This window comes from Equus przewalskii, chromosome 15 (assembly GCF_037783145.1).
Source record: "Equus przewalskii isolate Varuska chromosome 15, EquPr2, whole genome shotgun sequence".
Lineage (NCBI taxonomy): Eukaryota > Metazoa > Chordata > Mammalia > Perissodactyla > Equidae > Equus > Equus przewalskii.
This window is the reverse complement of record NC_091845.1, coordinates 68775976-68794031: the sequence shown is the minus strand read 5'-3', so window position 1 is coordinate 68794031 and position 18056 is coordinate 68775976. Positions and strand designations below refer to the sequence as shown.

General features: G+C 39.1%; 1 protein-coding gene across 10 annotated transcripts in view; it reads right to left on the bottom strand.

Moving 5' to 3' along the window:
- NEK11 (NIMA related kinase 11) overlaps positions 1–18056 on the bottom strand; it is a 248982-nt gene that overhangs the window by 131591 nt on the left and 99335 nt on the right. For 9 of the 10 annotated variants that reach the window (XM_070576034.1, XM_070576038.1, XM_070576043.1 and 6 more), the window contains 5 exons: positions 12018–12167; positions 11846–11924; positions 9708–9793; positions 7245–7364; positions 4339–4432 (listed from right to left, as the gene is read on the bottom strand). In XM_070576034.1, the coding sequence (XP_070432135.1) occupies positions 4339–4432; positions 7245–7364; positions 9708–9793; positions 11846–11924; positions 12018–12167 (529 nt within the window). The remainder of the gene's footprint in view (positions 1–4338; positions 4433–7244; positions 7365–9707; positions 9794–11845; positions 11925–12017; positions 12168–18056) is intronic. The other variant, XM_070576037.1, reaches the window with a different exon arrangement.

Genomic DNA, 18056 nt, shown 5'->3' with positions numbered 1-18056 from the left:
GTGTGTGTTTGCAACCTAGAGCTAAAGCTGAGTTGACCGATTTTCCTTGATAAATAGCTTTCACGGAGAACTGCTACAAGAATGTCTTCTTATTAAAAATAGAAAGGAAACTTCAAACTAACATTAAATAAGTAAAACAAAGCCATACTACACTGTGGTGCGGCATTCATGAAAACATAGTCACAACATATTTTTAAGAAGTCCACTTTTTGCACTGTATAATAATTGTTGCAGGGATGAAATTGGTTCCAAGTTTCAAAGGGTCACTGACAGCACACAGACAACTTTAAGAACAGAGAACAGAGACTGTGTGATGTGTGTTTTTACATGGACTTCAGAAAATAGTTGAAAATAACTATTTGGGCTCTCAACTGACTTTGATTTGCTGAGGTTCTCTCTGAAGAGAACAGATAGAATTGTTATAATTGCTTCTCTTAGAAAGAGAAGGACTTGATCTAATCTTTGATCTCCATTACCATTTCATGTGTGGAGACCTGATCTGCTATGCACTTTTCACAGAAACCCAATTTTGGCATCATCACAACTATATACCCACAGGATAAAAGAAAGACTGGGCTTCTCATGTGTCTTATGTATCTAGTTGTTTTTAAGCTACGATCCTTTAAAGAAACAGTGCCTAGCATGATTCCACATTCAACTATGCTTCAAGATTTCCAAGCCCAAATCCAGCCAAGCAGAAAATCCCTGCCAAAATAAAAGACCCTGTCAGTCAGGGTCTGAAAAAAAAAACAAGCCACTCTCCTAAATGCCTCAGAGAATTTCTGTAACATGTTTAAGAGGTAACATAGCCAGCCCATTCTCTCCCCTAACTCTGATTCCATCTCCTACAATTGATTTTGAAAAATAAAATGTTTTTCTTCAGCTGGCAAGAGAGAGGGAAGAAGGAATAGAGAACAGAGCCCCAGTGAGATCAGGAAGAAATGAAATCATAAACATCTGCATATGGGCACAGACACGAACATTTTCCTCCTCCTTCCTTTTCTCCTTCTTTATCATGTTTTTCTTTAGTCTCTTGCATATGATTAATCCAATTTCCTTCTTATATTTTATTTCATCTTTTTCAGCTCAATGATGCCTTTCTCTGAGATATTTAAAACCCTTCATTCTCTCTGCAAAGTGTTCAGCTTCCTGTTTTCTCCCTCCTTTGTTCTGTGAATATCACTAACCCTGCCTCACTCTTGTGTCTGCGAATATGATTAAATCTGCCTCTGCTCTGCCTGGGCTCCTCTCTTCATCCTCCTCCCGGGGTGAACAAGAAAGCCTTCCCTCAGGTTGCTCCTCCTTTCCTTCCGTTCGCATTAAGTGTCCTTTTTCCTAGAGCGATTATAAGGAGGTCTGTCCATCATGGCTTTTCCTGGTCTTCCTTCGTCTGAAGATGAACAGCTGCTTTCAAGAGGCCCAGTTTCTGTCCATTATTAATCAGAGTGGTCCCGGACCAGCAGCAGCAGAATCATCAGGGAGCTTGTGAGAAATGCAGGGTCCCAGGCCCCACCCAGAACAACCAAATCAGAATCTGCATTTCAACAAGACCAACCGTGATTCAGGTGCATTTTGAAATTTGAGACACGTTGCTATAAGCCAGAAGAATTTAGAGGAGGGCCAGTGGTTTGTGGATCTGAGAGATCAAAGGTTTTCCTGAAGAGGAGGTGACATTTCAAAGACAGAAGGTGGGATGCCAATGATGGGTCAGAAGGAAATGGCTGATATAATTGCACAAAAGAGGGCAAGAGACCTGGGGATGCTGAGCCACTCCATCTACAGGATGGAACCAGCTAGAAGAGGATGTTATCTTCAAGAGCCAAGTACCTGAATGGAGCATTTCCTGCTCCTATCAATATGCAGACTTAGGAAACATGCTTCCGGTAAGCTCAGGGTCAAAGATGTTGGTGATACTGAATCTTAGAAGATCAAAGAATGAAACAATATCTCTGGCCAAGACAGCATCAGGCACTACCCCCCCAGCTCCCGCTGCTCCTTGCTGATGGAAAAGGGATGGAATTGGGAAGTAGGGAGACGCCGTAGAAGTTATGAGTTGGCACTTGGTAAAATCTTTGTGAAATCCTCACTTTCTTCACCTGAGTTGGGCCAAGATATGGACTATCGTCTGGCTCCCATGTTCTATGGGATAATATAGCTAATAAAACCTGCTGAGATTCTGCCTGCCATATGGTCTCAGTCTTAAATTACTTCAGGATCCCCCCATGGACTCTGGTTTATAGGAGGGACAGGACCTTACACAGTGTAGTTGTTCAATGCTGATAATAATCACATCAGAAATGAAAAGAACACAAAAATGATTATTTTGAAGGGTCAATGAAGAAAGGCAAAAAAGTTAAGTAAGACATTAAAACGTAAGATCATACTTGAAGCTATTTTTATTTGCCATATGGTAACTTCAAGAATAAAGACAGTTATTTAGGTTTTATAAAACAAATACTACATCTGTACTTGTCAATTTCCAATCTCTGGGGGTAAAATCTTTGAGAAGCAGGGGTCCCTGAGCATTTCAGAAAGAAATTCTTAGTTTCCATCAGCTGATTGGATGAGCAGTTTACACATATTGACAAGCAGAATTCTTATCCTCATGCCAGACTCCTTACGAGGATCTGTGGGAACTCGCCGTTCTCAGTTCTCAGGGGAAGAAAGCCAACAGACCCAGGGAAAATGACCCACCTCCACAAGCTATCATTTCAGGGCCTAGAAAGTATCTAGAGAGCTGAAGAAAGGCGCTCAGTGTTAGAAGGGGGATTGGGTAGCATCAAGACCCTTCCCCAAGCAGGGATCCAACACTGCCACTGACCCCAGGCCCTTTCAGCCAGCAATTTCTCCATACATCAGGCTCCGTGAACAGGACCAATGCCATCTGCCACATCTCTGGAGCCTGCAACAGATCTCACAGCTGGCTTCACCTAATGGAGTGGGAGATGGGTGGAGAAAGGGGGGTGGGATGAGCACTTATTGCCTGCATCCCCACATGGTCTGCTAAAGTGTCCAACAGAGGGAGACTCTTAAGGTCAGAGAAGGCTGGCTCCCTGTCTGGTCCAACTTTGGGTTTTCAGAACTCTAAAGCACTCACAACCACTAAATAATTGAGAAAGGTGGATTACCTCCCAGAAGGAGGCAGAAAACAAGTGTTCCAGGCTCAGCCTGGCTGAGAGCGAGCTCTTGTAGGGCTCCTGCAGGCCCCAGGGTTTGGAGCCCTCTGCTTCCTGAGCTCCAGCAGAATGAGCATCCACAGCCTCAGGGGGTTTGGTTCTTCCTGCTAAAGTAAAGAACCTCCCTCAGATGCAGGGATCTCCAACGAATGAACAAGCAGAATTTGAGACAGTGATTTCTCCATAAAAATGACTCCTTCCCAAGTGGTTTTACGAACATCTAGGAGGCCATGTTGATGTCTGTTGTCCAAACATGACCCTGAAGAAAGACTAAGCATCAGAGCCTACATCAAGGCCTCTGAAGATATTTTTAACCATTAGAGAAAATGGTATTTGCTCTTCACGGGCTTGGGATGCAGAGGACATGAACTTGGGGTCCATTTCATGTGAATCTGCGACCCTATTTATTACTAGACATCTATGGTAATTCTTCAAAGTTTAAAGGGGTTGTAAACACAATGCACAATGATATGGATGGGAGACAGAAAATTAAAAGCGAAAGAATAAAAAACAAGAGAGAAAGAGAACAGTTGACTAAAGAAGAAAAGCCACAATAGCATGGCCGAAATTCAGAATTAGGCAGACATACCTCTATTATGCACAGTCATAATTTTTACTCATCAACTGTTTATTCAGTGCTGATTGTTATCTCGTTCATAGTAGGCACTCAATATTTGTTGGATGAATCACTTGATCTGTCTTCTCTAAGTACAGCTGCTGTGAATAAGTGTAGTCACTGCCCATTGGCCTACACTCTAAAATGAACCCCAGTACATCCTTCCTGGAATTGGGCCAAGTTGGTCTGGATGCTTTTTTTTTCCTACCTTGTTCCTTACCCTACCCAACTGGCCCCATGAATTTGAAGAATCTGAAGCAAGAAAAGGTTTCATGTAAAATTCAAAATAAGAGAGTACTTGGGGGCCGGCCTGTGGCCAAGTAGTTAAGTTCACACGCTCCACTGCGGCAGCCCAGGGTTTCACTGGTTCGGATCCTGGGCATGGATGTGGCACCACTGGTCAGGCCACGTTGAGGCGGCGTCCCGCGTGCCACAGCTAGAAGGACCCACAACTAGGGTATACAACTATGTGCTGGGGGTATTTGGGAAGAAAAAACAGTCAGAAAAAAAGGTTTTATGTAAAATTCAAAATAAGAGAGTACTTACATGGAGCACGTCAACAGTTAGCTGCTGAAAGTTCCGAGATCTCAATTCTTGCATTCGTTTGTTATTTTCCTCATATTTTTCTTCCACAAGTTTTCTGCAAATTTAAAATGAACATAGAAAAATAGCTGAAATTTGCTAAAACCACATCTACATTATACAAGTAAGTGTGATTCCTGTTTCAACAGGCAAACTGGGTTGTTAGGAAGCTAGGCCAATGGGTCTCTCCCTCATCACGATGTGCACAGTGTGGCATCTACTTGATTCTCTTTTAAAGCACACATAAGAATGTTCTGGCTTCTTATTCAGCCTTAGAACTCCTAAAAGCAGCAGCGGAAGACAGTACCAATCCCTGTGCGTTCTCTGACTGCGGTGACAGGGCTGTGTGTCCCCAGTGCCCAGCACAAGGCCTAACACATACTAATAAGTCAACAACTGCTTTCAGGATGAACAAACCCATAAACGTGGAAAATAGAGCTACATTTCAAAGAATTTATGGAAAAGAATATGAGACTCACTAGGGAGGGGAACTTTTCTCAGACATATTTCCTTTGGACGATTGAATTTAATAGACCTGCTACTAAACTGGAAGAAAGATTTCAGTTCTTGTGATTACTTGCATGCTAATTTATACTTAGATTTTTTTGAAAAGTCATTGAACATCCCTGGAGTCAAATTTTCGCGTATATAAAATGGGTACATTATAACCCTTCTAACAATACAGCCATTTTCTAGGTAAAACGCATGACCACTCTCAAATCCTAGAAATAACGATCAAAAACAATTCCAATGTAAGTGATTCATAAAATCAAGATGAAACTTTATTTAAAAGCCATTGCCTTTAAATAAAAAAAATATTAAATGTCACGTGAAGGATCTGTGACCTTCTCTGGTATATAAAAAAAGTTTTAATCTGAAAAGCAATTTGTAATGTGCATGTAAGTAATTAGTCTTTTTAATCTATTCCTGTCAGAGATTTAATTTTCCGTTTACCCTCAACCAATGACATGAATCATAGTACTTGGAAATATTGCCATTTCTGAGGTTAGAAATAGGTTTGGGACTGTGAGCTGATGCAATGGCTCAAACAATCTAAATGAATACATTTTCTCAGTAAAACCCACACTCAGTGGTTTAGTAGTTTGCAGAAACCAACTTGTACTGGCTCCCAAGAGCAGACTATGGACATATCTTCCCAAATGAACAATGATATTGATGAGGATTTTTAGGCTGCTTAATTTTAAAACAGTTTATGATGAGGATTTTTTGGCTGGTTACTTTTAAAACTACAGATAAGAAGCAGGCTCCAAGGAGTGGAATTTGTTTGCCCTTTGATCAGAGACAATTGCATTTGTAAAGGAAATCTCCATGCCTCCCTCTCTGGAATTTGTTTGCCCCTTGTTGGGAAAACATTTACATTTCTAAGGGAAACCTCTATCTGTGAAGATGCCTCCCTCTCTGAGCCAGGAGGAAGGGGGGATGGCCTTATCTCTGGAAACTGTCTGGCAACCTCATGTAACTGACCCTCCCCCCGACAAATCCTCCTTTTATCTTTAGCCGAGGATAAAATTCAAGCGGTGACTTCTGCCATTTACTCAATCCGGTTTGATTCTTATCTAAAAGTTGTGGGACCGCCAAATGGCCAAACCAAACGGGCACTAATAAAGAGATAACTCACATACCTATGCCTTAAATTTGGCCCTAACCCTCAGTTCGGGGCAGCAGCAGAAGCTCTGACTGCCCATGGGTCCTGTCCCCATGCTACTCTATCCCTATTCTCTAAATAAAAGAGCACTACTGCCAGATCTTGAGAGTCTAAGAAATCTTTCTTTCGACTCCTCGGCTCACCGACCCCGCATCAATATCACCTTGGTAGTTAGAAATTGGCCAATCCTGGGAGTATATACATCACAGAAATCAGCAAAGAAATCAGCAGTCACCCCAGCCCTCTTACTTGCCCAAAGGTGGTTGTTGAACATTTACCAGCACACCACTGCCCAGGATGCACTTTGACGGAAATCTTTTGCCACATTTACAAAAGAAAGCGGGTGTTCAGGGAAAACCGTCTCACAGAGTCTTACTCAGTTCATCATGATCTTCATTGTAAGCACAAGGACACCCCTACACCATTTTTCAGATACGTGAACAAGGTCACAAAATGAACAGATTTGAGTTTCAGGTCTGTTCTGTCTCTTTAGCCCTTCGTTGGGGCTTCTAAGCTACCAAAAAGTTGGCAGGAGAAGAAAGAAGAAAAAATTTAGGAAATTGGATAACCTACCAACTGAAAAATCAGACTTTGAGAAACTGGGATTGTAGCGCTCTCTGGAATTCCCCTTTCTTGTGGAAATGCTCTAATTACTAATGCTGCCTCCCACCAGCAGTGGCGCCTGGGGCATAGACTTTTCAAAGGGCTTCCCTTGACTGAACAGAGTTCTGTTTCCAATCTGCTTTCTAAGGCCAACAATTTCCTGCCACTACATTCTTCCCCCTAGAGATGAGTTAGGTCTCCTGGCAGAGGGGCTACAGCAAACATCTGGGGAGTGAGGATCGGGCAGTGAAGCCGCCGTCTCACCCTCTCACTGGAGTCTGTACAGAAGGTGTTCCCAACAAAGAGGCTTCGTTTGGAGGCTGACTTTATGTTTTCATCACTAATAACCTCACTGATATTCAATTTTTCTTTTCACACAAGACTGAAAGCCTGATATTAATAGTGCCTGGCATCCCATAACCATCTATGGCTCAACAACCATCTTTTGGGGGAACGAGTGAATGAGTAAACAGATAAATATATAATGAGTATGTGCATGTTGATTTCCTGTTTTGGTTTTTGCTTGTCTTCAGTAAATTCCTTCAGAGCCGCCCCCCGAAGCGGCCCAGGGCCCAGGGCGCCCTAAGGAAATACAGCTTACTTCAGCCTCCTGGCCTTCTCATCAGCTGCCTGGAGCTTCCTCAGCCTCATCCTTTCTCTCGGTGTCATTTTCTGCACTTCTGACAGCGCCCTCAGAGTCTGCAGGTGGATCTTTTTTTGCCTATAGATATAAAGATTCCCCACATGCAACCCACCCCAAATAAGGTCAGAAAAATTAAACAAATATTTTACAGACGTAGCATTACACTACTGAGAAGGGAAAAGCATCTTGAGACAGACCAGGCAAAAACCAATAAACTCTGGGTAGGTAATGAACCAACCAGGACTGTGGTTAATTGGCAATATATTTCAAATTAGATTTTTGTTTAAGAGAAAATTACGTACTTTCCAAATTTCTGCTCATTTCATTGCCTATGACTGGTTTTCATAATGTAAGACAAATTCAGATCTTGGCCTCTGAGAAGCAAATATTCTGGCAGACTAATTAAACCATGCAGATAGGACACAATCTTAGGAAACAGAAGGATTTGAATCCCATCTCCACCACTAATTAGCTCTGTAGCTAGTTACCAAACCTCTCTGAAATTCAGTTTTCTTATCCATAAATAATGGGCCATAGTGAGTATTATATGAGATAATGTATTTAAAGTATCTGACACATTAACAGTATCCAAAAACGGTATTATTATAATAGCTGAATCTTATTGAACATGTCTTCTATTCTAGGCTTAATACAGTAGGTATTTTTATGGCAGCCTGGCATAGTGGTTAATTGCACAGGCTAATAACATTCTCTCAGTTCAAATCCTGCCTCCGAGGTGACATGCTATATGCCCTTGGGCAAGTTACTTAATGGCTCTATGACATTAAAATAATAATAATAATAGTACCTACTTCATAGGGTTGTTGTGAGTTTAAATGACTTAATTCACGTAAAGTGCTTATAACAGAGCCGTGTATACGATCATGGCCCCCAAAATGTCAGCCAATACTATTATTTAAGAATCTCTTTCCTCAGCTAAATAAATGTGCTTACATTAACCACTGAAAGATCTATAACCACATTCTCAACGACATTTGTTTCTGCGCTGGACTTGGTTAGGGCTCAATATGCAGAACGCCTTTTGCACTCAACTCCCTCCTTAAGAAACACTGAGAAAATTGTAATGGCCATTGTAGGCAGGTCTCATCCTTCTGGGATACCATCCAGACCAGAGCCTCCAGGGGACATGCAATTTGCAGGAATAGACACACCTTATTTTGTAAGATCAAATAGATCTCCTTAAAACATAGTCATAGATCTTGAAAATAACAGTGACAATTTGAAACCACTATCTCATATTGTGAAACACCATCCAAACAATTGGATTCGAGCACACTCTAATTGTAAGCAGTATCAGGCAAACTGTTTCATAACTGCAGTGCAAAATGATAGTTAAAATTAGTCCAGTACTAAAATATCTACTACTCTCACATCTCTACTTTTAAAATAAAAATAAAATAAGAAGTTCCGAGGTTTCTTGAAAGAACAGTTAGCAACCCAAGAAAACTTGGTTATAGGAGCATGCTCATCCCTTGACGTGCAGTGTACTTTACCTGGAGATCACGCGTTAAACAAAGAATTCATATCTTTCATGGACCAGTTTCCTCGGTTGTGAATGTGAAGATGGAAAACAAACATGGTGCAGTTGAGAAACCACTGGACTGGGGGTCAGAGAAACATATTTACACTATTTGGCCTCGAAGATCTGGGCTACCTAATGAGGGCTACTGTTCTCACCCCACCACCTTGCACAACTCTGGAGAACGACTGCCATTCTCATCGGGTCCTTATAAAATTAAATAGAGTGGTCCTTCGGCAAAAATTATAGATTTGGTTTTTATAAGTGGTGCCCCCTGGAGTTGTTCAATACACAGCCTGTACAGCTGTACATTGTTCTGAAGTAACCTAGTATTCTGGGCTCTTCTAAGTTACAACACAGATATTTTGAATGAAGTAGGAGAAGTTAGGCCAGGAAATAACTACGATTCTTTGATGAAACACATTGTCTACTTCTTATGTATATCTCAAGGAAGTGAATTTTGGCTTATTTTCAATTGTATTTTCATGACTCCACATGTTGCCTTTTCAAAAGATACTCTGCCAGTTCCCATTAAACAAACAACATGTGAAAGTCATTTATGCTTAATATGGAAGGTTCATTAGCATAAATATCACTAAATGTTTGAGATATTAATTTCTCTCTATACTTACAAGGCAACTACAGCGCTACCCTGCAGATCTGTAAGCTGTGCTGTGGTTTAAACTTTTATTTCAATTTGCTACCACCTGGGGCAAAGGGCTTTGCAATGCCAAGTTACTGAAGCTCCTTAATTTCTTGGCAAGACTTAAGCGAATTCTAGGATATTCCATGCAGTCAGCTTAGCACTAATAGATTTTTAAAGACAAACGCATTTAACATTTACGCTCAATGGGCTTTTTAAAAACAAAGAAATTACTTACACGGCATTAACTATATGAGCAGCCTCCTTCTGACAATTAAAATTCCTGTCTTCCAGAGTCATTTCTGAATATCTACACATCAGGTGCTGGAAAAAAAATAACCCTTAGACACCTTACAGACTCCTCTTCAGGGATGAAAGGGCATAAAACAACCAGGTGCCTTTTCTGCTTTGCCGTATTATTGACCATGTCTGGGAGCTTGAAAACAAAACTCACTCATAACTACTGCGCCTTCGATAAAGGGTTACAGACATTTCCCTGGTAGCTTATGCAACGAGACCTTGCCAGGTCCGGCTCGCGTACCTCTCCCACTGCAGCTCACACCTCCTGCCCTCTCATTCCCTGTTCCCCAGGCACGGGCAGGCCTCCCCTCAGCTCCAAGAAGACACAGCTCTCTGCCACCTCCAGGCCTGTAGCAGACAGCGACCCCACTCCCAGGGCCAGGACCAAGGTGAGATGAGTGGGCTCTGATGGCATCCAGGGCAGGCCGCCCCAAGATGTGCCACTCTGGTAGGTGGATTATTTTGAGCTGAAGACAATAAAGGCTCAGACTCAAGAAGAGCATTCGACCTTTCCCCTCTAACTGCCTAAAAGAAATTTAAAATAAAGGTCTGTCCCCAGGACAAGCCGTCCCCATAGATAACTCTGGGTATCCGGTAGACTGGGAGAATCCTTGCTAAACCCACTCTTATCAAAGTTCTATTTACCAAACATTTGCTTTTCCATTTCCATGTGGGTTGCCTTCCTCCCCTTTGAAGCCCCAAACCACCACCCCAAAGGTCCTCCTTGTCTGTAGCTGAAGGTCCTTAAACAGGCAGCCTCAGCCAGTTGGCTGAGTTACTCAGTTTCTCCCATGCATACACGCTATTAAACTTTGTTTCACTGTTTGGCAGGCTCACAGCCCTCCAGTGTGGCTTGGATCCCAACAGCCAGCACCTGTGCCTCCCTGTCAGCGGCCTGCTCTCGGGCCAGTGGAGCCGGCTCTGCCCCCACAGAGGGAGAGCTGGAAGCACAGGGAACTTCTGCCCACCTCCCCTCTCTGGTCCTGCTAACCCTACTTCCTAGGGGTTTCCCCTGGGAGCGCATCCTTGCAGAAGAACCCTCCCCTCCATACCTCCCTCCAGGAAACATGACCGCATTCAGGGCTTGCACGAGCTACTCCCCGTGATTCCAACACTTTCTAGACTTCATACTGCTGGTTGCTTCTTGCTGTCTTGCTGATGTCGAGATGTCACCTACTCCTTCTTTGACTGCCAAAGCCCCTCCCCCTCCCTTGTTTTACAGCATCCTGTTTGCTTTCTTCCTAGGGCTCCTGATAATTTATAATTATTGTATTTGTTTGCTTACTTTTTCTTGGTCAATGGGTTCTCTTACTATCAGTCAAGCTCCAAAGGGACAGGAGCCACATCTGTTCCTTTCATTTCATTTCGGCCCCCAGTGTCCACACAGGGGCCGGCCCTCAGCTAGTGAATGCATATCGGGTCGACACCCTTGATCCCCGAGGATTTAGAACTGGACCCTGACGAAAAGGTGTGCACATCTTTGAAGGGGAATGACTGCTTTGTGGGTCCTCTTAAAGCTGTTGACAAACTTAAAGGAAATTTACCAGAGGGATTTCTATTGTGAAAGCCTAAGAAGTAAGAAAAACCTCCTGCCTTTTTCTTACCACCAGAGGGAGATTCTCTGCATCAAATTTTCGAATCTACAGGAAAACAAAATAAACTCAGCTAATCAACAGAAAGCCCTCTTGAGATACAGAATAAAGGAGTGGAACAATAAAGGCTCAATGGGACCCCCAGATTTTGGTATTATTAGTAGTACGTTGTTGTCCCGGCAGGGATATGTTGACAAAGGGTTGAGGCAAGATTTGTAAACCAGGAGCTCTAAGGGTAGATGTTGAGTTGAGGCAGAAAATCGCAGCCCAAACTTCTCACATCTGGGGCACCTGGGAATGGAGTTCACACACTTGCTTTTGCAAAAAGATTGTCCTAACTAATAATTTCCTTCAGCTTAAAAGAAATCTTGTTTCTCCTTTCTGACTGATTCTTGATGCCTCTTACTCCCGCAGCACATCTTCAAGTCCCAGAATGTATATAAATGCTAATACGTGTTTCCCGCACTGCTTTCGTTTTAAATACCTGTAGTTGTTCCTCAATGTAAGGGATTTTTAAAATTTCTATAGCAGATGGTCTCAGTGATGGATTCTTGTTCAACATGCTGTAAGGTTTAAAAAGAAAATTCTTTTTCAAATGAACGAAAATATAAATACCATTTAAAATTGTCTCGGTGGCTCTGTATCTATTTCCGTACCGTTCCATGATGGCATTCAGCTCTCTTGGATATCTCTCAGGGAGAGAAGGTGTGTCACCTTCCACAATTTTTAAAACAATGGACAAGAAGTTGGAGCCAGTGAATGCGTGATTCATGCAGCACATCTCATATAAAATGCACGCCAGAGACCTGAAGACAAACTCAGAGAATTTAAATAAGGAATAAATGTCCTATTTTAAATGTAGTCGTCATACAAAACCTCAGGTGTGTTAGTGCGCTGGCTGTCAGACACTACTATACACTTCCGTTGTTTGTTTAAAAGCTTCAGTTCCATACTGTTCTTTTCCATTTAAACGTGTTTACTAAAAAAAGAGGAAAAAGCAAAAGAAGAAAGCACAAAATATAAGGCTGAATGACTACTTTTTGTCAAGACAGCAAACAAACCAACAGGAATATGCCTGTGTGGAGTAGGGACTCAATAAATATTTGATCAATGTAGTAAAGAATTTTTTAATTAACCTTTATGAAGGAAAAAGAAAATACAGCTAAATATTGTCTTCCTAAGGCAGCTTTGCTAATGTTATATATGCAAAATAAAATTTTAATTTATCAGCCTAACCTTGCCACTAATGTGTATCCAAGCATTTTGAAAAGGAAACTGACATTCTTTATTAGTTTTCTGAATAGAATCCATTTGCAAGTAGGGTGGAAGAGCAGCTACTTGCAGCCTACATTAAAATGTATAATTCTCCCTTCGAGGGCATGAAGCAGAATATTAAAATTCTAGAACAGTCCAATACTGATTTGGATCAACCATGCAAATCAGTAACTTCTACAACAGGAGAAAAATCTTTTAAATAACTCTACATCATTAAAAACCTAAAAGAAAATTCCTACCTGAACCCAGTGTTAAGAAAGAACTATACTTCTCCCAAATAATGGGTTATTTTTGTCTTATGGGCATTACGAATAGTGTTTAACTGGCCAGGTCTCCCTTTTCATGTTAGTTGCTTGAAAGATTAGAAATAAATTTGTGATTGGCCTTGTGTAAGTTGTGTTTTCTGTAACTGTTAACACTGTCCTTAATCCTTTCTCATACAAGGAAGGGTATGTACAAGTAAATACATACAGGAATACTATCGTTTTAACTATTTTGTAGATGTTCATGAAAATGTGCATTTGTAAGAGAATTATGGATATATACACCGAGGATGTTTCTGTTCCAGTAAATAATAATAACACTAAAAATTTCCAACTGATTGGTACTCTACATTTTACAAAGTGCTTTCATACATATTTCAACAGGGCCTCCTAACTTCCCAGTGAAATAGAGCCAATATTGTAATTTTCCCATTTTGTACATAAGGAATCTGGCTCAGAGGAGTTAAATGACTTGTCCAAGGTCACACAGGTGACCTTGACTGACTCTCAAATTAAGGTATTTGACTTTCCAAATCCTGGACTATTTCCATTACAGAATGCTAGAAAGAGGGGGGATGTTAGAAATCATATAATATTGACTAGAACACCAAGATCAATGTAAACATTATAAATTATGAAAATTATTTGCAGCTCAATAAATTTTGCATGCATCTGTAAGACTACTAATGGTAATTGGTGTAGTAGCACATATTTAGATTTCTACACCCAGAAAAAAATTCCCTTCAAATAAAGGTGAAATAAAGACACTTTTAGACAAACAAAAACTGAGAGAATTTATTGCCAGCAGGAAAGCACTAAAATCCTAAGAGGGAGTTCTTCCAACACAAGAAAAATGATCTAAGACAGAATCAAGGAGTGCAAGAGAAATGAAGGACACTAGAAAGAGTAATTTTGTGAATATGTATAAATCAACATTAACTCTATAAAATAATATTAAGAATATCTTGGGGTGAGGGCTGGCCCCGTGGCTGAGAGTTTGTGCGCTCTGCTTCAGTGCCCTGGGGTTCACTGATTCAGATCCTAGGCACAGACCTACCCACCACTCATCAAGCCATGTTGTGGCGGCATCCCACATAGAAGAACTAGAATGACCTACAACTGGGATATACAACTATATACTGGGGCTTTGGGGAGGAAAAAAAGAAGAAGAAGAAGATTGGCAACAGAAGTTAGCTCAGGGAAAATCTTCCTTACCAAAAAAAAAAAGCATACTTTAGAAAAAAAGGATATCTTATGGGGTTTAAAAATCATGTAGAATAACATTTCATGTCAAAAATAATGCAAAGACATAGAGGATAAATAGAGTTAATGTATTTTAAGTTCCTTGCTTAGGTAAAAGTAATAATTTTTACTAGATGTAATGTGTCAAGGATGCATATTACAATTGTTAGGGTTATCACCAAAAGAACAGTAAAATAACGTATAACTGACAAGTGTATAACTAACAAGTTGCTAGAGGGAAAAAATCAAATAAAAATTCAAACCAAAAGAAAGCAAAAAAGGAGAGAAAAAGGAACATAAAATAAATGAGATGTATAGAAAACAAATAATATGGCAAATAAAATTACAAATATGGAGTAATTACATTAAATGTAAATGGATAGTACTCTAATTAAAAAGACTATCAGGCTGGGCAAAAAAATTTTACAGTGCTCATGAAACAACACTTAAATATAAGAACACAGAGAAGTTGATAGAGAGAGGTATATCATGCAAATACTTATTAAAATATTGCTTGTGTAGATATACTAACATCTTTAAGGCAAGAACCACTGCTAAGATTAGGATGGTGGATTGATAAATAAATCAAATCACTAGAATATAACAATTCTAAAATTTTATATACCAGGTCCAGCCCCAGTGGCTTAGTGGTCAAGTTCAGTGTGCTCTGCTTTGGCAGCCCAGGTTCAGTTCCTGGGCACATACCTACACTACTTGTCTATCAGTGGTCTTGCTGTGGTAGCAGCTCACATACAAAAAGAGGAAGATTGGCAGCAGATGTTAGCTCAGGGCAAATCTTCCTTAGCAAAAAATAAAATAAAACTGTATACATCCAATAAGATTGTGTGTGTGTGTGTGTGTGTGTGTGTGTGTGAAGCAAAAATCAACAGAATTAAAAGGAAAAATAGACAAATTCACAATTAGAGTGAAAGACTTTAACACAATTCTTTCAATAGATGATAGAATAAGCAAATCCAAAAAATCAATACGGATAGAGAAAATCTAAACACAATTACCAAAATTGACATAATTGACAAATTAACATAAATACATCCAACAATGACAGAATTCAGATTCTTTTCAAGGACACATGGAACATTTACCATAATTGACCATAAACATGGTCATAAAGTGGGCCTGAACAGATTTCAAGGATTGAAATTTTCAGAGCAATTCTCTGATCACAATAAAATTAAGCTAGACATTAATAACAGAAAGAGAGAAAAAAAAACTACAAAATCTCCAACTCTTTGAAAATTAAGGAATACACATCTAAATAATCCCTGGGTCAAACAGGAAATGACAACAGATATTAGAAAATATTTTTAACTGAACACTAATAAAGGTACAAAATATCAACACTTACTGAATTCAGCTAAAGCAAATGCCTACAGCAAAACTGAAAGCACTAAATGCCTACATTAAAGAAGAAAAAGTCTTAACATTTATGATATAAGTCAACTTGAGCAGCTAGAGAAAGTATAGCAAGTCAAACCAAAGAAAATTTAAGGAAGGAAATAAGAAAAGAGTGAAAATTAATGAAATAGAAACAAACAAACAATAAAAGTAAAATCAGTAAAGACTAATACATTTAATGGATCTTTAGCAAGACTGATTAAGAAAACAAGAAGAAAAAAACCACACAGATTAACAGTAACAGGAACGGAAAAAGGCTACAACACTATAGACTCCACAGATATTGGAATGTATACTGAAAGTTCACGCATCTATTTTGATATGGAGAACAAGGTAAGGATGCCTACCATCACCATGTCTATTCAACACTGTAAGGAAGCTGCTGCCCAGAAGAATAAGGCCAGAAAAAGTTAAAAAGAAAAAAAAGCAACATATTTAAACATGTTTTTCTCCAATAAATTTGACAAATTGGATAAAATAAAGGGTCTTTAAAAAAATATAACTTACCAAAGTGACACCAGAAGAAATATAAACTCTGAATAGTCCCTTATCTATTAAACAGAGATAGCAATTATTTAAAATAATAATTTGAAAATTTTTTTTTAAGTTTCCCAGAAAGAAAACTTCAGGGTCAGATGGCTTTACTGGCAAATTCCTCCAAAAATTTAAGGAATAAAGAACACCAATATTATTCAATCTCTTCACTTTATAAAGTCAGAACAAACTTGATATGGAAATACAACAAAGATATTACAGGAAAGGAAATTTATAGGCAAAACTTTTAGGAATATAGATTCAAAAAATCCAAATACACATATACATACATACAATTAGAATATCATGATATATTAAAAAGATAATAAATCATGACCACGTGGATATTATTTCAGGAATATGTGTTGGCCTAAGATTTGAAAATCAATCAATGGAATATACCTCATTATAGAAGAAAAGAGAAAAAAAATATATCATCATCCTGATAGATGCAGAAAAAAGCATTTGATAAAATTCAAAACCCATTTGTGTTTTAAAAAGAAGAAATCTCTTAGCTCAGTGGGAATGGAAGAGAACCTCCTTAATCTTATTTTTTTTTAAAGTTATAAAAATGTGTGTTAAATATTAGCTTATTGGTAAAATATTGAAAGTTTATGCTTTTATTTTGAGATCAAGAACAAGGTAAGGATGCCTACTATCACCACTTCTATTCAATATTGTAATGAAGGTACTACCCAGAATAATAAGGCCAGGAAAAGTTAAAAAAAATAGGAAGATTAAAAAAGAGGACATTAAACTGTCATTAAGCATTTCAATATGATTATGTACATAAGAGGTCATTTCTATAAGCCCGCAACAAACATACTTTAAAAATGAAATTTAAAATGTCATTAAATCAAAGGGGAAATTTAAAAATACCTGGAGACAAACAAAAATGAAAATACAACATATCAACTCTTACGGCTTGCAGCAAAAGCAGTCAGAAGAGGGAAATTCATAGCAATACAGGCCCAACTCAACAAGCAAGAAAAACCTCAAATAAGTAATCTTAAAATGCACCTAACAGAACCAGAAAGAGAGAACAAACCCCAAAATCAGCAGAAGGAGGGAAATAATAAAAATCAGTAGAAATAAATGAAATAGAGACTAAAAAAAATAGGATTAATGAAACTAGAGATGGTTCTTTGAGAAGATAAACAAAATTGACAAACCCTTAACCAGACTCACCAAGAAAAAAGAGAGAAGGCTCAAATAAATAAAATTAGAAATGAAAGAGGATAAATTACAACAGATACTGCAGAAATACAAAAGATTATAAGAGAATACTATGAAAAACTATATGCCCACAAATTGGATAACCCAGAAGAAATAGATAAATTCTTAGACTCATACAACCTCCCAAAACTGAATCAAGAAGAAATAGAGAACTTAAATAGACCAATCACAAGAAAGGGATTGAAACAGTAATCAAAAACCTCCCAAAAAACAAAAGTCCAGGACTAGATGGCTTCTCTCGAGATTCTGCCAAACATTCAAAGAAGATTTAATACCCATCCTTCTCAAACTATTCCAAACAATTGAAGAAGATAGAATGCTTCCTAACTCATTCTATGAGGCCAACAACACCCTGATACCAAAAACCAGACAAGAACAACACAAAGAAGGAAAACTACAGGCCACTATCACTGATGAACATAGATGGAAAAATCTTCAATAAAATATTGGCAACACATACAGCAATACATTAAAAGGATTGTACATCACAATCAAGTGGGATTTATTCCAGGGACACAGGGATGGTTCAACATCTGCAAATCAATCAATGTGATACACCACATTAACAAAATGAGGAATAAGAATCACATGATCATCTCAATAGATGCAGAGAAGCATTTGACAAGATCTGACATCCATTTATGATAAAAAAACTCTCAATAAAATGGGTATAGAAGGAAAGTACCTCAACATAATGAAGGCCACATATGACAAACCCACAGCCAAGAT